Source organism: Narcine bancroftii, chromosome 2, assembly GCF_036971445.1.
Source record: "Narcine bancroftii isolate sNarBan1 chromosome 2, sNarBan1.hap1, whole genome shotgun sequence".
NCBI lineage: Eukaryota > Metazoa > Chordata > Chondrichthyes > Torpediniformes > Narcinidae > Narcine > Narcine bancroftii.
In genome coordinates, this window is record NC_091470.1 from 75,312,648 (window position 1) to 75,333,611 (window position 20,964).

The 20,964-nt window shown below is 38.8% G+C and overlaps 1 protein-coding gene across 4 annotated transcripts in view; it reads left to right on the plus strand.

The window, feature by feature from the left end:
* Positions 1-20,964, plus strand: part of bub1bb (BUB1 mitotic checkpoint serine/threonine kinase Bb) — an 89,467-nt gene that overhangs the window by 17,998 nt on the left and 50,505 nt on the right. For all 4 annotated transcript variants that reach the window (XM_069917127.1, XM_069917128.1, XM_069917125.1 and 1 more), the window contains exons 6-15: positions 1,659-1,831; positions 2,557-2,741; positions 5,816-5,922; positions 7,677-7,900; positions 10,335-10,453; positions 11,488-11,714; positions 12,160-12,212; positions 13,904-14,041; positions 15,764-15,878; positions 17,112-17,211. In XM_069917127.1, coding sequence (XP_069773228.1) covers positions 1,659-1,831; positions 2,557-2,741; positions 5,816-5,922; positions 7,677-7,900; positions 10,335-10,453; positions 11,488-11,714; positions 12,160-12,212; positions 13,904-14,041; positions 15,764-15,878; positions 17,112-17,211 — 1,441 coding nt within the window. The remainder of the gene's footprint in view (positions 1-1,658; positions 1,832-2,556; positions 2,742-5,815; positions 5,923-7,676; positions 7,901-10,334; positions 10,454-11,487; positions 11,715-12,159; positions 12,213-13,903; positions 14,042-15,763; positions 15,879-17,111; positions 17,212-20,964) is intronic.

Consider the following 20,964-nt stretch of genomic DNA (forward strand, 5'->3'; position numbering starts at 1 on the left):
TCTGTAACATCCCCCAAGCTTTGGAGTCAATTGAGCTATCACGGGATCTTACCTCGCCGTCACTTGAAGTTGATTCAGCCTGCTCGTCTGAAGATTCCCCCCTTTTCACAGTTGTCTTCCATTCCTTCAGCTCCAGCATGCATTTTCTTGGTGCTTTTCTTCTTATCAGTGGGAGTACTTTTTGCCTTGCACGCTTTAGCAAAGTGGCCGAGTTTCCCACAATAGCTGCAGGTAGCAAATTGAGCCAGGCACTTCTGTCTGGAATGCCAGGTATTATCACAGAAGGAGCATTTTTCAGGAGTTTGCCTTTTTCTTTCCTTCGGGGTTCCAGCACTCCTGGATGTTTCCTTTTCGGTTTCTAGGATTTCATTGGAACGCATGGCACTTCTGTGATTTGGCTAGGTTAAGGGCTAGGTTAAGGGCTCCGTCTCCAGCAGCCTCTGTCGGAGGTAACTGGAGTCCATCCCATTGGCTAAAGCATTCACCTTCAAGGCATTGCGGTGTTGTTGCACATTGACTACCCTGACATCACATTCATTTGCCAGTGAGTCGAGAGCCAGTGCATAGGCAGCATCACTTTTCCTGGGTTTCTGGTGTCATTCACCACAAGCTGCTTTTAGTTTAAGTACAACTACTTCAAAATTGTGAAGTTCTTTCCTACTGTCATGGAATAGTCTTATTAAAATTTTTCGTACACAAAATAGGAATAAATTACAGGTGTCCATGTTGATTTAAATAACCATTTGTGGTATGATTTCAATGAGTTGGCACACTTTGCTGTTTTGTCACTGATAACAAATTGGAGAGAACATAAACAGCAATGGGTCTTTTGACTACTTATTCCTGTTTTGTCACAATTGTTGAGGTGGACCTGAAGTGCTTTAAAATGAACACGAGCACAGCTGGAAAAATGCACATTTTTAATCACTTTGCAAAGAATAAGAACTTAGTTGCTGCAAGAAATGCTACATCAAGAAGCTAATCTCACCCCAAGAAAGTCTGTTTCATGGCTCACAGGTTGTGTATTTATATAGATAAATTTTCAGTTTTTCCAGAACTTTCCAGCAGACTGCTTCATACAAGTACATGTGTCCTAGAATTCCCTTGGGGTTCGTTAATCAAAATCATCCGATGGTTATCAGTCTTTCACTGACAAATATGGAGATGTTGTTGTTCTTTGTAATCAGCTTTAACTTTGCTGAATTATCAAAACATACCTTAAATGCTCTGCTTTCTTATTTTGGTCACTACTTTAAAACTTACATTCTCGCAATAAGAATTTTTAAAAATAACCTTGTGGCATCTTATCAAAGATCTGAAAGTAAATGTAGCACATCTTATTCTTCCTTATCTATACTATTTGCTAATAGTATTTCCTTTTCATAAATCAGCGTTGAATCAGCCTATGATATTTTTAAGTGTCCAGTTAACACTCAGTTTATAGATTTCAGTACTTTTCCTCCTACTGCTCAGATAATTGGGTAGCAAGGACTCATGGGCCGAAATGGCCTGTTACCATGGTGTATCTCTAATTTTTAAACATTTATAACTTTGTTTCATTTTTTTTGGTTCCCCCACTCCCCTTCCTCATTGAAATCCAAATTTAAGGAAATTACAAATTTTTTGCCTGTCTTCATTTTGCATTTTTTCAATCTAAGATGCTTTCAGTCACGAATATTTAAGCAAGTTGTGGACTCCATAAATGAAGGAACCAATGAAGAATTAGTTGCTGAGCCCATTCAGCCCCAAAGAACTACTCTTGGTGATCTTAAACGCTGTGGGCCAAAGAAGGTCTTGGCACCAGTCAACAGGATTGGAAGTTCTCTGGGATGTAAGTTTTTTCTGCTGAGTAGAACTGCAATACAAGTACTGTTATTGCCAAATTCCTACATGGGTGCAGGATGTGGATCAAGTGCCTAAATTTGGCCTCTGATGTTTTGAGCTGGTTGATAGACCTGATGTGGAGCTGGAAATAATTTTAACACTTGCATTATTATATCTGAAAGCTGTAAGTTGCAGTAAAAATGGATATATTTTTTCTTTATCCTGTCATTTGTAGTTATATCCCAACATGCTTTGTTTCCTAGTTTTGAGGAATGTCCTTGTTGCTGTGGCTTGGGTTATGAGGTGTACAACATGGGTCCTTCACCCTTCTAAGTTTGTGCTGATCATTGAGCTCTCACTTGTTCTCTAATTTTATTCCCTATTCACTGGCTCAAATTCTACCAATAAAAGCCAACTGCAACGAGCCTGCATTTTGAGTGACCAATTAACCAACAAATTCCCACCCACCATTGAGATGTGGGAAGAAACTGAAGCATTCAAGGAAAATCCATGTGACCACAAATAGTGCTGAAATTCCGGATTGATCTCCGTATTCTAGCAAAGGCTAAAACGCTAAAAGTTTAGTACAACCCTTGAATCTGTTGCTGTTAAAATCTGTCTCCTTTGTACGAAGCATAGTGACTCGATGCAGAGAAACTTAGCTGATTAAAAGTGCATGCTCTGCTGGAACTTGGTTTGCATAGTGTGTGGACGAAGTTGTTTACTTTTTAGCACAAAGCCAGAGACGACATGTGGTTTCCATTCGGGAGCAAGGCACTTTTGAAGTCTTCAATGAAAACCAATTGTGCAATGAGTCTGCAGACCATCTGAGGTTCTCAGAGGGGCACCAGACCAAACTTCCTTCAACATCTGCTAAAGAGAATGAAATCAAACCAGCCCGTTGGAATACTTCAGGGGTATGTATTTTAATGAAGTGAATGAGGATGTGGTTGGATATTGTTTTTGAATTGGTAATTACATTATCCCCTTTCACACTTGCAAATGATCCCAGGAATTAACCGCCAATCGGCCTTTAAAGTGCCTGCTGTGAAAGCAAAATCAGCTGAACACTGGCATCAAATGACATCATCTCATGCCAAGGATCTACAGCCTTGACCCCTAGTGCAATCACTGGCGTCTGCAGACACCGGTGTTGCAATCAGGCAAGTGTGAAACGGGTAATTGCATTGTGTGATTGAAATGACCCAAACTTTTGTGCGAGTTCAGAAAGAAAGATTAAAATGAAAGTATGAACTTTGCCATGGGAAAGTCGCAGTGGGAGAGAGAGGAAATAAATAGCAAGAGCAGACAAATTTTAAACAATGTGGGAAAATTGGTAGTGCTATAAGCCCAGAATTTAAAGACCGTGGTGGGAGCAATGGCGGGCCTGACTTCCCAGAATGCTGTGTGGTAGAGCATCCCCCTCTATGAATGCTCCATGCTTGCAACTGGGTATATAGCCCTTATGCCGCATGAAATTCTGGGAGGGCAGGTCCGCCATCGCTTTCCCCCCACGGTATTTATAAATTGTACACTATAGTGTTACCAACTTTCCCACCCTGTTCAAAAATGGTCTGTTGTTGCTATTTATTGCTCGCACTTTCCCATGATCCCTTATAAAGGTTTATGTAGGTCAGCATAATAACAACAGGGGCTGAAGGGCTCACTGAGCTGTACAAAAAGCTTAATTATGTTATAATTTTGCATGATTAATTTTGTTCAAATATAAGATTATAATATATTGATCAGGATTTAGGGCAGATCCACCAATGCTTGATGCATCATGACGTAACCAGTAGAAGATAGAACAGGAATGGCTCCTTGCAAGTGTCCCATTTAGGAGAGGTCAAATGTGTAAAGTGAAACCCCCATTCCATTCACAGGATACTGAATTGCCAAGTTAGTAGGATGCAAGTGCGAAAGGGGCTATTGATTGCCCTGTGGTTTAACAGCATTCTAGAATCCTAGCCAAGGACAGAGTTGAGGACCCATTTTTTTTAGTGCAAAATAATAGTTTAGCACTTCATTTTTATATTGAGGTAAACTGCATTGTCAGCTACATACTACTGAATACAAATGCTATTTTTCCTGTTCAAAGAATATTGTATCATTTTAAATAAAAACAACAGTATTTAATATAGAACACCAAGAAGTTCAAGTATGTTTGCCATCATTCCTTTAAGCCCTTCAAAGCAAATTAATTCGGCTTTTTTGTGGAACTTTGATATGTGTACATAATATACTTTAGTTCTCTAATAGTTCACTTTTGCCATCTTTAATTAAAAAAAAAATCCATCTTCATTATTGAATGCATTTAATCTTTGAGTCCATTGTGGAGAGTCTCCAAATTGACTCAATTATTTAAAGTTCGGATTGATTGCTAGTGTACATAACATCACCTACATCCTTAAATTTTTTTCCTTCAAACAATGCAGAATTTCTACTTTTTGATGGTGCAAAAACTGTACTCAAGAAAAGATGCATATACAAAAGAGAAGTGTAAATGAAGAAATAAATAGAGCAAACTGTAATACCTGTACAAAAAAAATCTAATTAATGTGCAAGTAAGAGTACTTGAATGAGTCTGAGTTGGTTGTTTTGGAGTCTGGTGGCACTTATTCCTCTTTCCTAATGCCAGCAATGAGAACAAAGTATGTCCTGTGTGCTGTGGATCCTTGGTGATTTCTGGTGCTCATGGATGGCAGCGTTGCATGAAGATTTTCTCAATGGCGGGGAGAGTTTTGTTTTGGTACAGGTCTGTGTTGACTGCCTTTTGCAGGGCTTTCTGCTCAGAGGTGTTGGTGGCCCCATACCAGGCTGCGATGCAGTCAGTCAACACATTTTCCACGACACACCTGTAGAAGTTTACAATAGTTTTCAATGTTCCAAACTCCTGAGGAAGTAGAGGTGCTGACATGCTTTCTTTATATTGATGTTAGTATGTTGGGTTCTAGAAAGGTCCTCTGAGATGGTGACTTCCGGGAATTTAAATTTGCTCATTCTCTCCATCTGATCTCTTTTCCCCTCCACCCCCACACCAATGATCACGGAATTGCACACCTCTAGTTTTACCTTCCTAAAATCATGTCTACATATTGGAAATGGTGTAATATTAAAAACTAGATAAATGTTTGCCAAGGGTGTTCATGTTTCCTACTTCTAACAAGTTTCTTTTTGGTTTAAAAAAAACTTTAGATAACAGTTGACTTTTTTAAAAATTAGTTTGAATATTGCCCTTCAGCCCAATTTGCCCACACCAACTGAACTGTCACACCCAGACGAGTCCCACCTGCCTGCGTTTGGAATTTGTCTCTCAACCTATTGATATATCCATCCAATTTCTTTTCTCTTAAACTTTGCAATAGTAAGCTCACATTTTGGGAGTTTTATTGGATGATTTTCTTGAAGTAAATTTCATTTTTTTTTTACTTTGTTTAAAATGTAATTTTTAAAAATTTCTCAATTTTGCTTTTCAACTAAATCCAGTCACCTTTCACTTCTCGGGTTCACCCCGATCCTATTCTCTCTCTCACTATGTTTAGTTTCCTAATTTTCAACATTCATTACCAGATTGCAAAGTTAAATTTGCTTTAGTCCTAGATTTAAAGAACATAAACTGGCCTTTCAACCTCAACTTGTCGATGCTGACCAGATTGTCAACCTAAACTAGTGTAACTTGCCTGCATATTATCTTGTATCTCTTTAAATGTCTTGTCAGCCTGCTGAAATGAAAAAGATAACAACACTTTTCATCATCAGGATCTCAAAGTACTTAAGAGCATGGGTTTCTGAGCTGTGAGGGAACAGCTCTGCTAACTGAACCATGGTGCTATTGTGCAGTGTGTGGAAAAAATACTGTGGCCAAAGTTTTTTGGTCATAATTCTTGCATTAAATGGTCATTCCAAAGATTCCTTTACTTTGACATCCCAATTGTGGAAGAGCAAAGAGTTGATTTTAAAAGTATTTAATTTTTTTTTGTTCTTCTATTAGATGTCCCGACATTCCAGTATGCAATCAGTTCCCTTTTCTGCAGCCTTGTCAGCCAGTAAACCTGACTTTAAGCTTTATGAAGAGGAATCTGCTCACGTGGAAACCATGTATGTACAAGTGAATGAATATCATTTTAAGATCAGTATTCTTTAAATTTGGAGATGTCCTTTTGGCCCACAGGCCCATGCCACCCAAATACACCAATTAGCCTAAAATTCCTGAACCTTTTTTAAGAGGGTGGGAGAAAACTGGAGCACCTTGAGGAAATTCACACAGACACACAAAAAATATAAAAACTCCTTACATGTAGTGCTGGATTTGAACCAGGGTCGCTGGCATTGTAATAGTGTTGTGCTAATGCTATTCTCACCATGCCACTCCAAGATTTGAGCTACAACCCTTGTCTGGGTTCAATTTTAAAAGTATAATTGACACCATTGGGGATAAAGATCCTTTCTTGAGGTTAAGAATAGTTTACGAGAAACAATATTTTTGATGCTAAATATCTAAAATGACTATATATTCATTTAGTTGGGCATTAGTAGAGAGAAAAACAGTTGGCATTTTATTTCACTGAATGTTTGAAGGTAATTGGACTGACCATGATTATATGATACCTAATCTAGGAGCACTCTGCTTTGAGAGAGGAGGAAATAAATTAAAATTGGAGTCTTCTAATTTCTGGTAGTTCTTTTTATTTTGGTACTTTTTCTAACATGAAAGACCATAAGACATAGAAGCAGAAATAGGCCATTCAGCCCATTGAGTCTGCCTCTCCATTAAATCATGAGTTGATCCCATCTTCCCACTTGGCCTCACTACCCAGCCTTCTCATTTCATTTGATACATTGGCTAATCAAGTACTTATCAATATCTGTCTTAAAAATACCCAATGACTTGGCCTCTACAACTGCCTGTGGCAACCAATTCCACAAATTTACCACTCTGACTAAAAATAATTCTGGTCTAATTGGACGCACTTCGATCCTGAAGTTGTGCCCTCTTGTCCTAGACTCTCCCACCATAGGAACAACCTTTCTACATCTAGTCTGCCCATGTCTTTCAACATTTGAAATGTCTGAGATTTTGCAGCCCACCTCCCCCTTCCATTCTCTTAAATTCCAATGAGTATAGACCAAAGATCTTCAAGCATTTCTCGTCTGATAAACCTTTCATTTCTGGAATCATCCTTGTTAACTTACTCTGAATCCTCTCTAATGTCAACACATCCTTTCTTAAATGAGGAGCCCAAAACTGCTCATAATACTCCATGGCTTCTCACCAGTGCCTTATAAAGCCTCAACATCAAATCCTTGTCCTCAAGCATTCACTTTCTGACACGGTATTCCATTTTCCACTTCTCTGCCATTCTCTTAATCTGTCTCAGTCTTTCTAGAGCTTTCCGGTTTCTTCAACACTACCTGCTCCTCCGCCTACCTTCATTAATATCTTCAAACTTGGTATAAAGCCATTTGTTAAATCATTAATAGGCAACATAAAAAGAAGTGGCCCCAACATCAACCTCTGAAATACCACCACCAACTTGCAGCCAACTAGAAAGATTAGAGTTTTAATATTTTAAATTTATTTTGGCAGCCAAGGTTAGAAAATTGAGTAGTATCTTTACACTTTTTACAAGTTGATTCCGCAGTGCCTGAATTGTCTTTTAACTTCACCAGTTTATGCATCCATTCTTGGATGTGACTTCTTTTCTATGGAAAGAATATTTGTAAACAAAACATTATTCTTTTGTGATTTTTTTTTCAATTATGGAATGTAGTTGTCCAAGGAAAGCCATTTTAAAAATGTATTGCCATAGGTTGAAATGCAAATATTATCCTTAACGCTTGATTTATTGCAGGACCCCTCGGAAGATTGAGCCCTTGTTCACCCCAGTCTTAAGTGCACGGAAACCCAGCAAAGAAGCAAATCCATTGACTAGAGTGCAGATACAAAACTGTAAAGAGGAAAAAACAGTGATATCCATGTATTCAAAGGATAGGGTATATGCTGGACTTCGCGAGTTCTCTTTTGAAGAACTTAGAGCAGAGGAACTAAAAAAGAAATATAAATCTGCAAATGAAGGTATTTTGTTTTCCTTTTGTGAATTTGCTGAATGCTTGTCAGAAAATTAACAATTTTCATGACTTATTTCATATAATAATTTGATCCTTAATCTCAAAAATAAGAGAATGATAATATAGTGGCTCTTTGTGAATTCAGATGTTGAAATTAATGACAGATGAGTACAAATCCCAGCTAAGTCACTGGGGAAGTTAAATTGGGTTAATTAAAACTAAAGTAGACCAATTATAATCTTTAAAAAATATGCCTGTTTAATTCTTAATAAAGAAATGGGTGCAGAGTTGGCAGAAGAGGAGTTCAATGGCATGGCAGGCTAGGTGCTGCTTGTGCAAACGCAGGGGTTCGAGGCCTGTGCCTTGGGCACAGCAATGAGAGGGGCATGTCAATGAGAGGAGATGGTGGGGATATGGCAGCAACTGGAGTTTGGGCCAAGCATTGGCTCAGAGGAAGGGCCTTGGGAAAGAATGTGGTGGGAGGGGGGAAGATGAAGGTTTGCAGGTAGTTTATGGTTAAATGGACAGAGAAGGGTGTGGAAACCATCATAGGGTCAGCACTAGGGAAAAGCTGTGAGATCCCTGTTGGCTGACCTCAGCAGAGACCATCCTTGCCTTTTATTCCATCAGCTTACACATACGTTCAGCACTATTTCCATTAGCTACAACTTGATCCCACTGCAAACATGCACCACATCACAAAAACATGCAGTGGGAAGGGGATAAATCTGGAGGAAATACATAAAATTCTGTATTCTTGCCACAGCTCGAAGTAAAGAAATACTGTAGTGAACAAGTTACAAATGACTTGCCTGAATTAAGAGAAACCAGGGCAAAATAATAATTTCCAATAAAAATGGATCATTCATTTGGGATCAATGAAAGATTGCGTGTTCCAAACGTTAATAAATGCACAAAATGACAACTTTTTTGGGTTTTCAAGGGGACTGCTCTCTCTCTGAATGGTTCCTTAATTTTTTAAATCCCCACCCAAGCACACTTGTCCCTGCTCCTCCCCCTTCCATTTGAGGCTCAGTTTCACATGCACCTCCAACATGTTATAGGAAGAACTAAACATAGAAGATAGGAGCAGGAGTAGGTCATTCGACCCTTCGAGCCTGCTCCGCCATTCAACGAGATCATGGCTGATCTTAAAGTTCAGTACCCCGTCCCCGCCTTCTCTCCGTAACCTTTAATACCCTTATACTGAAGAAATATATCTAATTCCCTCTTAAATATATTTAATGAACCTGCCTCTACTGCCCTCTGTGGCAATGAATTCCATAGATTCACCACCCTCTGGGTAAAGAAATTCCTCCTTATCTCGGTCCTAAATGGTTTGCCTATTATCCTCAAACCATGGCCCCGGGTTCTGGATTTTCCCATCATTGGAAACATCCCATCTGCATCCATTCTGTCCAGTCCTGCCAGAATTTTATATGTCTCTATGAGATCCCCTCTCAATCTTCTAAACTCCAGGGAGTACAATCCCAATTTGCGCAATCTTTCCTCATAAGTCATTCCTGCCATTCCAGGTATCAGCCTGGTGAATCACCTCTGCACTCCCTCCATTGCAAGAACATCCTTCCTTAGATAAGGTGACCAAAACTGCACACAATACTCCAGGTGTGGTCTCACCAAGGCCCTGTACAGCTGCAGTAAGGTATCCTTGTTCCTATGCTCAAGCCCTCTTCATATGAAGGCCAACATACCATTTGCCTTTTTAACTGCCTGCTGTACCTGCATGCTCTCCTTCAGAGACTGATGTACAAGTACCCCAAGGTCTCTCTGCACTTCCCCATCTCTTAATCTATAGCCATTCAAATAGTAATCTGCCCTCCGGTTTGTATTACTAAAGTGGATAACATCACATTTATCCACATTGTAGTGCATTTGCCATATATCTGCCCAGTCCCTCAATTTATCCAAATCACACTGGAGCTTCCTGACCCCCTCTTCTGTGCACACAACCCCTCCTAGCTTAGTGTCATCTGCAAATTTGGAGATATTACATCCAATCCCCTCACCAGATCATTAATGTAAATTGTGAACAGCTGGGGTCCCAGTACAGATCCCTGTGGTACCCCACTGGTCACCGCCTGCCACTCAGAAAGCGAGCCATTTATCCCAATGGGATAAATCGGTCCACTGCACAGCACTACCTTTCAAGTTTATTATCATCTAATTGCCCAAGTACAACCTGACAAAACTCTTCTCCAGTCCTTAGTGCAAAACATGCAGATACATAACTAGACATAGCACACTTAGTGTCTCGGATGATTAATGTGAGCAGTTCTTTTGATTGTGCAAAATGCTGGGCAGTATGATTGGTGAACAGTGAAAGAATTACTAGCCATCCATTTGCTGGCAATCTTCATTGTAATTCACTAAATCCCACAATCATAGCTATTTTCTTGCCAACTCTTTGTTTTTGTTTTCAGAGCAGGAGCAAAAGTTGTTGAAATTAAAAAAGGAAAGTGAAGAAATGGAACAATTAATCTGTAAGACAAAAATGGCTATAAAGGAAAAGCAAGAATATATCAAACTTGAAGCACAACAGGTTTGTCCACTGTAATAAGAATAATTTTTTTGGTTTGCCTTTTGTGATCAGAGGGGAAACTACCTGTACATTACATTTAAATGTATTGATTTAACACTTCACCTGATTTTGTCAAACTTACATTTACAGAAGATTATACCATTTTATCAAGCCAAGTTTTGGATTTGACAATTTTTATTTCTCTGCAGTGATTCTTTTCTGACTTGTGCCCCTCTACTTTTAAAAGAAGGGGAGAGATGGGAGCATCATGCATCAAACTCTGAATTGAATCAAGATTTTTGTTTTGGTTTGAATAAAGAAAGCTTATTAGAAGCCACTTTATCCATCAATACTCATTTTTCACTTTTGTCATCTTGTGCATTTATTAGTATGTTTGGAACATGCAATATTTCATTGATCCCAAATGAATGATCCATTTTATATTAAAAATCATTTGTCAATGCCATGGGTAGAAAGTTGTTTGAAAATCCCTATCCACAGATGTTGGTAATCCATCAGTCAATCTCCAGTAAATGAAATGAAATTGCTTAATGTCAAATGAGAGAGAGATTTAATTTTCTCATTTGAAAATCACTTCTTTCAACTGGACATTACTATTTTAATAGTTGTGACTTGAGTATTCTGTTCATAACTTGAATATTAAGAACATTGGGTATTTTTATCACTTGCTGAATAAAAGTACACCTTGATTATAAGCTAAGGTTTTGGGTTGCCAGGCAATCTTCCCAAATGACAAAATGGAATGGTTGGAAGTAGACAGGTTTTAGATATGGGCAGCATTACTGAGAGCGAGGTGTACTGAGAGTCTGTCTTCATCACTGATAATGGTATGGGGAGGTTGGCCAAATGAATTTTTGGATTGTTTTGATACTAGAATACTTGAACAATTAATTAAAATTTACATCATTATATGGGACAGTAATTTTTTGGTGGTGGGGAATTTAGCTGACATTTTATAATGAAATACAACCATCAGTCCAGAATAATTGTGTAAATGTCTTATTTAAAATGAGTATGTTTGCTTTTCTTCAAAGGATGAATTGGATATTCAAACCCAGTTGCCCAGAAATCTATGCGTTTTAACTGCACAGTCCGAATCCTGCACAGATAAAAATGCTGATTTTTCTTGCTCTGCAAGTCTTCATCCTAATTTTCAGAACCAAGCTGGTGATAACGTTGCACAATCCGGGACTGCAGCCTGGGAACTTGGCGCACAGTTGAACGCCACAGAAATAAAAGTTAAAGATTCTTGGAAAGATGTGTAAGTACAATTTTAATGCTAAAATTAGTTATATAATTGGAAGCCAATGCAAATGAATAACAGAATTTAGGAGATTGCTTTGAGCCTATGTTTATGGCGACTGCAGTCAACCCCAACATTCAGGAGAGGGCAAGGGATTGTTCTGCTTTTTTAAATATTAAAAAACTGTCTACATCACAAAACATTTGAACATGTGTCAAGAAACACGTGGGAATTTTTCATAATGGATTAAATTGAATTTTATTCCTTGTCTCATATTTTTGAATAATGATTTGTGAACACTAAGGGTTAATTTCTGAGCAGCCATGTGTAGAATTATGAATGCAGGTTAACTTTTCAACTCTTCAGTGCTACATTTAGATACTGATCTTTTTGGAGGAGGTACTTTTGCTCCAATGTTGTTTGACCACTTGTTTGATTGTTGACTTACTCCTGCCTCTGACAGGTCAAATCAAGATGAAATGACACTGAAGAATCTGAATCTTTCATGTGATGCAGGTATATGTGAATTATTTTGTCACATTTTTGTTTACAAACTTTAAGCAAGCTGTTTTCCTGAATTTAAACTGCACCACCCCTTTCATCTGATTTAACTGTTGATTTGATGCTTGCAAGGTTCTCTGGTCTGGAATTAATTAGGCAATTTATTTACACTTAATTGTGGTTAGCTATTCAAAGTTCTTTCTGCAATAGTTTGCACATTGATAGTTAATGCTATAGGTCCAGTAAAAAAAAATAGATGCTGATTGAATTATGGAAATAATAGGCAGAATCAAATTGACGTTTTCAAGTTGCTGGCAGCTCTGTTTACTTCAGATCTCCTTGTGGTCAGTCAGAAGTGACCTGGCGATCAAATGCTGAACTCTCCATTGAGTTTAGTCCCAGTGATTGACTTTGCTTTCAGTATCAAGTTATTTTATTTTTAAATTGTTAGTATTTTCTTCTCGCTTTGGCTTGGCTTCACGGACGAAGATTTATGGAGGGGTAAAGTCCACGTCAGCTGCAGGCTCGTTTGTGGCTGACAAGTCCGATGCGGGACAGGCATACACGGTTGCAGCGGTTGCAAGGGAAAATTGGTTGGTTGGGGTTGGGTGTTGGGTTTTTCCTCCTTTGTCTTTTGACAGTGAGGTGGGCTCTGCCGCCTTCTTCAAAGAAGGTTGCTGCCCGCCGAACTGTGAGGCGCCAAGATGCACGGTTTGAGGCGATATCAGCCCACTGGCGGTGGTCAATGGGGCAGGCACCAAGAACTTTCTTTAGGCAGTCCTTGTAAGATGTTGTCAATTCTAATTTAAAACTTTTGAAATGCCTTAAGCTATCGGAAGCACTCTATATATTTAAAAAAAAAACAAATTGTTTTTTGCTATCAAGATTTGCTTGTGGTGGAGCCTCAGGATGTGCCCCTGTTCTGTTTATGATTATAGATCCTGCTCTTGCCTTGCTGATCATTTTTTGAATGCAGTAGGTCAGATTGCTCATTGGAAAAGATTTCCAAGTAGTGGCTGCAGATTGAATGTCTGGCAAACAAACCAGATCTAATGTGGTCCCCACATTAATGTTGTTTCCTTGAGTTCCAGAATATAAATGCTGTTTGTATTTTGTTGGTGCATCTATTAAACATTACGTTTTGAAATGATAATGTTCATGCTTCACGTTCTTTACTGCAGTATCCTCATTGGGCATAGGCTGAGTGCAGAAAGCATTGATAGTTTTGATCTACTATTAATCTGTATCATCTGACCAATAATTCTTCATTGAATTTGCTGTTTGTTTAATAGATGGGAGTTGCAAGGAAAATGGTCAACCAAACATTTTAGAAAAGGTACAGAATTTGTCGATGAATTGTAGTCTACAACATGTACTCCCACTTCCAACTTTTGAGTAGGAGTAATGTCAATATAATCCAGCCAATTTTGTTGGATCTTACTTTGGTGTCTATGGATTAAATGCCCTCCTAAGACTGGTCAGTGGAAGCATGCTGTGAAGGGTGCTATCAAAAAAAGTGCCCACTCTCCAATTCCTTCTTCATGTTTTAAAATCTTAGATTTACAGCTTCCCTATTACTTTGGTGTCTTAATGGCACCAAATGCTCATTTCTATGTAATCCAGCCTATTTGGCTATAATCATATTGAAAGTTTATTTGAATGTGAAAAGACTAAATATCTGATCTGCTTCTACATTTTTATTGCAGATGTCATGAATAATCTGTTCCATATGCCTGTTGCTTGTTCACAAATGGATGATGAAAATAAGCCTGAGAATCTGGGTACTCTGTCTAGAGTCTGTAATAAAAATGACCTAGCGTACGAAGCTCTGTTTATGAAGAATGGTAAGAATTCAGAACGTGGACTGTTTTTTGGTAATCTTCTGCCTTGGATTTCTAATCAGTACCATTGAATTGGAATATCAAAATTCTTGCTTTTTTTTTCTGCACTACCTGTTCTGACCTAAATTAACATTAGAATACAAGAACACAAGACATGGGAACAGAATTAGGCCATTAGGTCCATTGAATCGATTCTGCCCTTCAAATCATGGCTAACTAAAAACGCAAAATGCTGGAGAAGCTCAGCAAATCAGTGTCCTTTATGTTGCAAAGGCAAGGATACATGACTGATGTTTCAGGCTTGAGCCCTTCATCAAAGTATGAGAAAATGCCAGTGCATCCGAACAAAAGGCTGGGGGGGGGGGGGTGGCAAGACAGGAGATGGGTGGAGAAAGGAGGGAGCAGCTGCAATGAGAGGAAGGGGGGATCGTAGGGCTGGTGGGTGGAAGGACAGGAAAGGGAGAGGGGGAAGAAAAGGCAAGCTGGTTTAATGGAAAGCAGTAAAGTCAATGCTCATACCATGAGGCTGGAGGTTTCCCATCTGGAAAATAGGGTGTTGTTCCTCCAATCTGCAGGCGGTCTGGGTGGGACAGTACACAAGGCTAAGGACAGCCATGTGAGTACTGGAATATGATCCAGAATTGACCCACTGGGAGGTCACTGTGATTGCTTCGCTCAGCTCCTTCACTCTGTTCACAATCTCCAATGTAGAGAATGCCACAAAAGGTGCAATGGATGCTATGATAAGTCCTCTGGAATGAAACCTCTGGCCCATTCATTCTAGCCCTTTTAATACTCAGTACATTTCAACAAGATACCTCCCTTGTACTCCTAATCTTCAGTGAGTATGGGCTCACTGCCTCCAAATGGCCATTGTACATTAATCCCTCTGTCTCTGGGTTTATTCTCATAAACCTCCTCTGAATCCCCTCTAAAGCCATTTTATCTATTCTTGGAAAGGAAGTCCAATCCTCCAAATAAGATCAATGTCTTGTAAAGTTTCAGTTTTTATATTTTTTCCCACTGATCACCTGAGCAGAAATATTAAAATTTCCTTTCAGTTTAACATTAGCTAAAATTTCATTGTAAAATATTTTTGTATGGATTTCATGGGGGTGTGTAGAAACAAAATCTTTCAGATTTGGAGTTCTTGTCTTTTGGAATCTAAACCAGTTTAACACAGCTGCCTGATTTTAAAGTTGTATGGTGAGTGTTCGTTAAGGACTTTTTATAGTGTCTTAGATTTGATTACAGTAGTAAGCCCTTAACTTGGCAGTCGTGGTACGTTTGTGCTCAACTGGTGAATATTGTGGGCTACTGAATTTTAATCCTGTTAATACTCTGGGACATTTAAATGTTTTTCATGTTGTACTACTACAATATTTCCAATCAATATAGTACTTTCCCCTCAGGTGTTCAAATGAGTTTAGAGCATGGGGAAAATGGGACTGTAGTAAACTAAATTGAGCACAAGAAATATTGCCTGGTGAGCTAACATCAGGATTTCTAAGTAATCTGGGGGGTGGGGGGTTTAACTAAGACTTCAACTAAATAGGGAAGTTGTCAACTTTATTTTTATCAGTTGCTGTGTCATGATAATTAAACAAAATTTTGCCTCTGACAAAATATTTCTCAGGAAATGGTCTCAGCAAGCTACCTCTAACATAGCAAATGTACAGTAATTTTTTTTCAACAGATGTAGTTAAGTCCTATTTCTCTTCGTAGCTGACAGAAATGATCCAAGTTTGGTCCCAAAGCAGATGCCTTCATTCTCTGGGTTGTTGCCTGCTCAAATACCTTTTAAAATTTTTGAGAATGCAGATGAAGACCAGGAGAACAAGTAAGTTCCTGCAGAAAATTATTAACGTCAGATCTCTCCTCTTATTGAAGAACCAAACGATTGGAAGTGCTGAAGAAATGATTGGACAAAATATTAAAGGAATTTCTTCAATGGTTGAATTTGCCAGATCAGAGGTAGCAAAGATGGCCAACTCAGTTAATCTCGATCAATACACAAGTAGAGAGACACTAATTTGACTTCTCGTAACTTTGTTAGAGGGATGGATAAAGATGGTAGACATTTAGAACTTTACAAAAACAACTGTACCAGATAAGATGGTTATAAAGAATATAAAAATTGAAAATTCATAGAATAGAACATTAAAAGCATAAAACAGCCCCTTCAGCCCTTGGGCCAACCTTTGTAAATTGTAATCTAATTTTTCCCTACACACCTATAACCTTCTTGCATTCATGTGCCTATTGGATATCTGCTCCAAAGTATCTATATCCTTCCTGTAATAAGGTGTTCAGAAATGAAGGGTGTGAGGAAACAGGAGTCCCCAGAGAAAACCCATGCAGACACCGTGGTAATTTAACCCAGGTCTGGTCCTGATTGTGGTAAAGGTGTTGAACTAACTGCTATTTGTGTATCCTGAGTGCATGTTTTTGTAATCTTTATAACTACCTTGTTCAGTAGAGATGGACAGTTGTTTATGTGAAGTTCTGGATATGGGCATCTTTATCCTGAGCTTTAGAAAGGGTGCAAAGGAGATTGACCAGAGTGCTGCCTAGATTTGTAGAACAAGTGAAGAAAGGCGAAGTGAGCTCAGGTTTTTCTCTTTGGTATGACAAGATGAGAGGTGATTAAAGAGACAAGATTGTGGGGCATAGCCATTACGGTGGAATATAATAGGGACATTTAAAAGACTTCTGGATAGACATATAGGTGCTAGAAAAATGGAGAGGATTGATGTGGAGCAGGTTTACATGGGTTTGTATAACATTGGGGCCAAAGTGCCTGAAATGTTCCATGTTCTAACTCTGTCCAAGTTACTCAAGGTCAAATTTATGTCTATTAGTGTACTGGTTGAGATTAATGTACTTGGCACAAGTCTTGTATCTAATCTTTTGGGTACATTTAACCATTGGAAAAGTTCCTTTATAATTTGTCTGCTTCAAGATCTTGATTGTTTGGTTCTTCATTAAAATAAGAGATCTGATTGTAGCAATTTAAATTGTTACCTATATTTCAAAACTATTTTGAGGACTCTGATTTCACTTTTGCTTAAAGGCTACCAGCTGACTCCTTGAGGACCAGACCGCTGCCACTTTCTGAAATCCTCATACCTTGTAAGCACATTCAAACTGAAGGGACCTGTGCTAGTGAATGTGTAAGTGATCTTTAAAATTTAACATATTAAAAATTAATAGAGTTATGAGCCCAGAGGACCATAAACCCAGCAGCAATAGATATTCACCAAGACAAATGGTTACTTAAACAAAAGTTGCTTTTAATTATTTTTAAACATGAAAAGAGAATCAAACTTTGTTCACCAGGCTTTGGTGCTCAAACGGTAAATTGTTAACACTCAGGAAAGCTCTTGTTGGTTTTCAGAGAGGGATGTGTTGTTCCAGGACATCCACAACTGATGTACCTCGATTAGTCACCTCAGTGTCTTGCTGATGAAACTTGCCCCTTCAGGATTCTCCAGATGATAACCTCTTTCTTTCAGAGTTCCTTTCTGTTTCTCTTACTCTGTGAAACATTAGACAGCCAGTCCTCTCGTCTTGCATAAAGCACAAGGGCTTTGATCAAGCTGTCTTCCAAAAGCTTGCCAGCTGGACCTGTTTCAATCCCAGCAACTTCTGCTGGCTGACACTATCTCTGCTTCTCATTCTCTCTCTCTGAGACTGAGAGAAAGCCTGTTTGACTCTCTCTGCTTATAAAACCATATGACCCTCTTACAACAGCAAATTCTCCTTTCAGACAGTAGCAGCTCCAGCCTGCTTTTTCATCTGATGCCTTGATAAACAATAATCCATTAGTGATGTCTCTTGAGCACTCTTCAAAGCTCTTTCAAAAAGGTGTGAGAAGCCAGTCTCCAGTATTTCAAATAAGATCTGTTTCTGTGACCTACTCTAACAATCCTTTCCTAATTTATCTCACAAAAACATTTCTATATACGCTGTCACAACAGCCGCTCCCCTTTTTACAACCTATGTAACTTGCAATCATCCATACATATGAAAAATATATATGTAAATAAAAATTGCACTTGGTTGTATATCCACTGGTGCTAACAGCTGCACGGATACAATAGTGACCATCAGATGTTATCCCGGCATTGTGAACATCACAGTATTTCTCTCAGTTCTCAGGATAAAAGAATGCTGTACAGGTACAGTGGGGAATGATAGTGGGTTGTTGGGAGAGCGCAGGGCAGTGGGGATTGATAGCATAGGGATACATCCCATGCTTAGATGCGTCCATTTTGAAATCCAACCAGTTGGTCAGAATGGAGCTTGGATGTATAACTATATAACGTATAACTGTATAACTATTTGGTTTTCCCTAAATTTGCATCTTACTCAAGCAAAATGGGTACGCTAAATGTTTCAACACACTACAATACCCAAAAAGTAACAAGAATTGCACCGAAGAAAGTTTTTTCAAGGCAAAAAGTGAGGGGAATTTAACAAGTTCAAAATCAGTATTTTAATTGTCTGTGACCAAGGTATCCTTGGATCAATGAAGAGTGAATATCAAAACACTTGAACAACTTGCTGTCAGCAATGAACAGAGGTTTGGGTGTGGCAGGTTTCCAAAAGGAGTTTACCATAAAGGATGGTATTTATGCTGCTGCCAACGCTTGGAACAAAGTAACTAAAGACACAGTTGTTCATGCCTGGTACAATTGCTGGCCTGCAATTGATAACGAAGACTATGGTGAGGGGAAAAAATGTCTGACTTTCTTACATATGCAAAAAAATATACGTTGAGTCCATCAGCAAGCTGGAAGAAGAGAATATTGAAGTTTCTAACATCGATGGTGAAATAGCTGAAATCGTTCTGTATCAAGGTGAGTGCGAAGAGGAGGAGGAGGAGGAGGACCTGGTTAACACTGCAAAGTGCCTGAAGATGACATTGTGAACACATGTGATTCACTAGAGCAACATGCATTCATAACAACAAATCATGCCAGAGTATAGAATCAAAAACAGACTGTTAAGACAAAACACCATTGTCAATGAGGCAGATAACATTGGAGGAAATTTTGGAAAAAGCTTTCAAGGAGAATTTCTAATGTTTGTTGCTGCATTTATCTTGTAAACATTATTTCATGCTGAAAAAACTTTTTTTTGTTGCTGTTTAACTGCTGATGCAAGTATTCTGCTAATGGTACTGGACTGCTTCAAGCTATTTAATAGATATCTGAAAAATCCAGTTAACTGAAAAACATCCAAGCTTTTTGGATATTTGGAAACTAACTGTTCTAAATTTTTCAAAATCTTGAGTTGCTAATTATTATAGTTTGTGAATTTGCAGTGCATTACTGCTACCAGGACTTGGTCTTGGTTCATTTCAGAAACTGAAATGTTCAATCTACTAAATATAATGATGGTATTTTCAAAGTTCAGATTAATTGGTGCCTCCATACCAGACTGTTATGCAGTTGGTCACTTTTCACTACTCGTCTGTCGAAGTTTGCCAAGATTTTCCATGTCATACCAAACCTCCACAAGCTAGCAGTAGAGACACTGACATGCTTTCTTCATGATGACATTAGTGTGTTTGGTCCAGGAAAAGTCTTCTAAAATGGTAAACTCCCAGTAACTCCTCACCCTCTCTTACCCCCCCCCCCAACAAAATGTTCACTGGATCATACACCTCTGGTTTGCTCTTCCTAAACTCCACAATCAGTTCATTGGTTTTGGTGATATTGAGTGCAAGGTTGTTGGTGGTGCATAATTCAGCCTTGTTTTCAATGCTGACTCATTGCCCCATTTATATAACCCACCTCAATGATATTGTCAGCAAATTTGTAGATGGTATTGTTGTCATTATCGAGCCACACAGTCATAGGTATAAAGTGAGTAGAGGAAAGCACAAAGTACACAGCTCTGTGGTGCTCCAGTACTGATGGAGATTGTGGAGATGTTCTTGCCAATCTGAACTGATTGTGACCTGAAGGTGATCAAATTACACTGCAGTATTGAGACCTGCGTCTTCAAATTTGGACGGTGGTGAATCTGCATTCAGGGCATTGGGAACTCGGGTGGGCAGGCTCAGGTGAGAGTCTGTGGATGGGGTATTGAGAGCTTTGGTGGGCAGATGGGGTAAAAAAAAATAAGAGGGGGTTGACTCTTGCATGCCATCGATTATTACATGTAGTTTTAAGGGGATGATGTTAAATGCCAAACTGATCAATAAAGGGCATCTTAATGTACGAGTCTTTGCTGTCCAGGTGTTCCAGGGTTTTGTGTGGAACCATGAGATGGCATCTTCCATAGACCTGTTGGTGTGGTAGGTAAATTGGAACTGATCCAAGTCACTGCTCAGACGGGATCTGATATGCTTCAACGTGAGCTATTCAAAATATGATGGATGCGATTTGCCATTGTATGAAGGTTACCACATTCTTCTTGGGCACCAGTATGATTGAGGCCTGTTTGAAACAGGTGGGTAGCATACCCTGCCGGAGTCAGATGTGACAGAGTTGTGCTATTATGAATGTGTAGTTTAAATAAATATATATATATATATTTATTTTCAGGAAAGACTGTGGACGGACACACACACACACACACACACACACACACACACACACACACACACACACACACACACACACACACACACACACACACACACACACACAATTTTGTGAGATGACTGCTAATTCATTGTTCAGTTAAAACTGTATAAACAACCATAAAAGTCAGAAATGATTCTCCATTGAAACTACAATGGTGTTTTTAAAACACACAGACTTCAATGGCCTGTGCAGACAAATCTGAGACATTGGCTCGTAAACCTTTGGAAGAGAGGAATGTCAAACAAAATCAGCAATGACGTCATGTGATTATGACAGCAAGAAGGCATCTTTAATATTGCATCAGTTTCATCTGAAGTTGGAAAATTC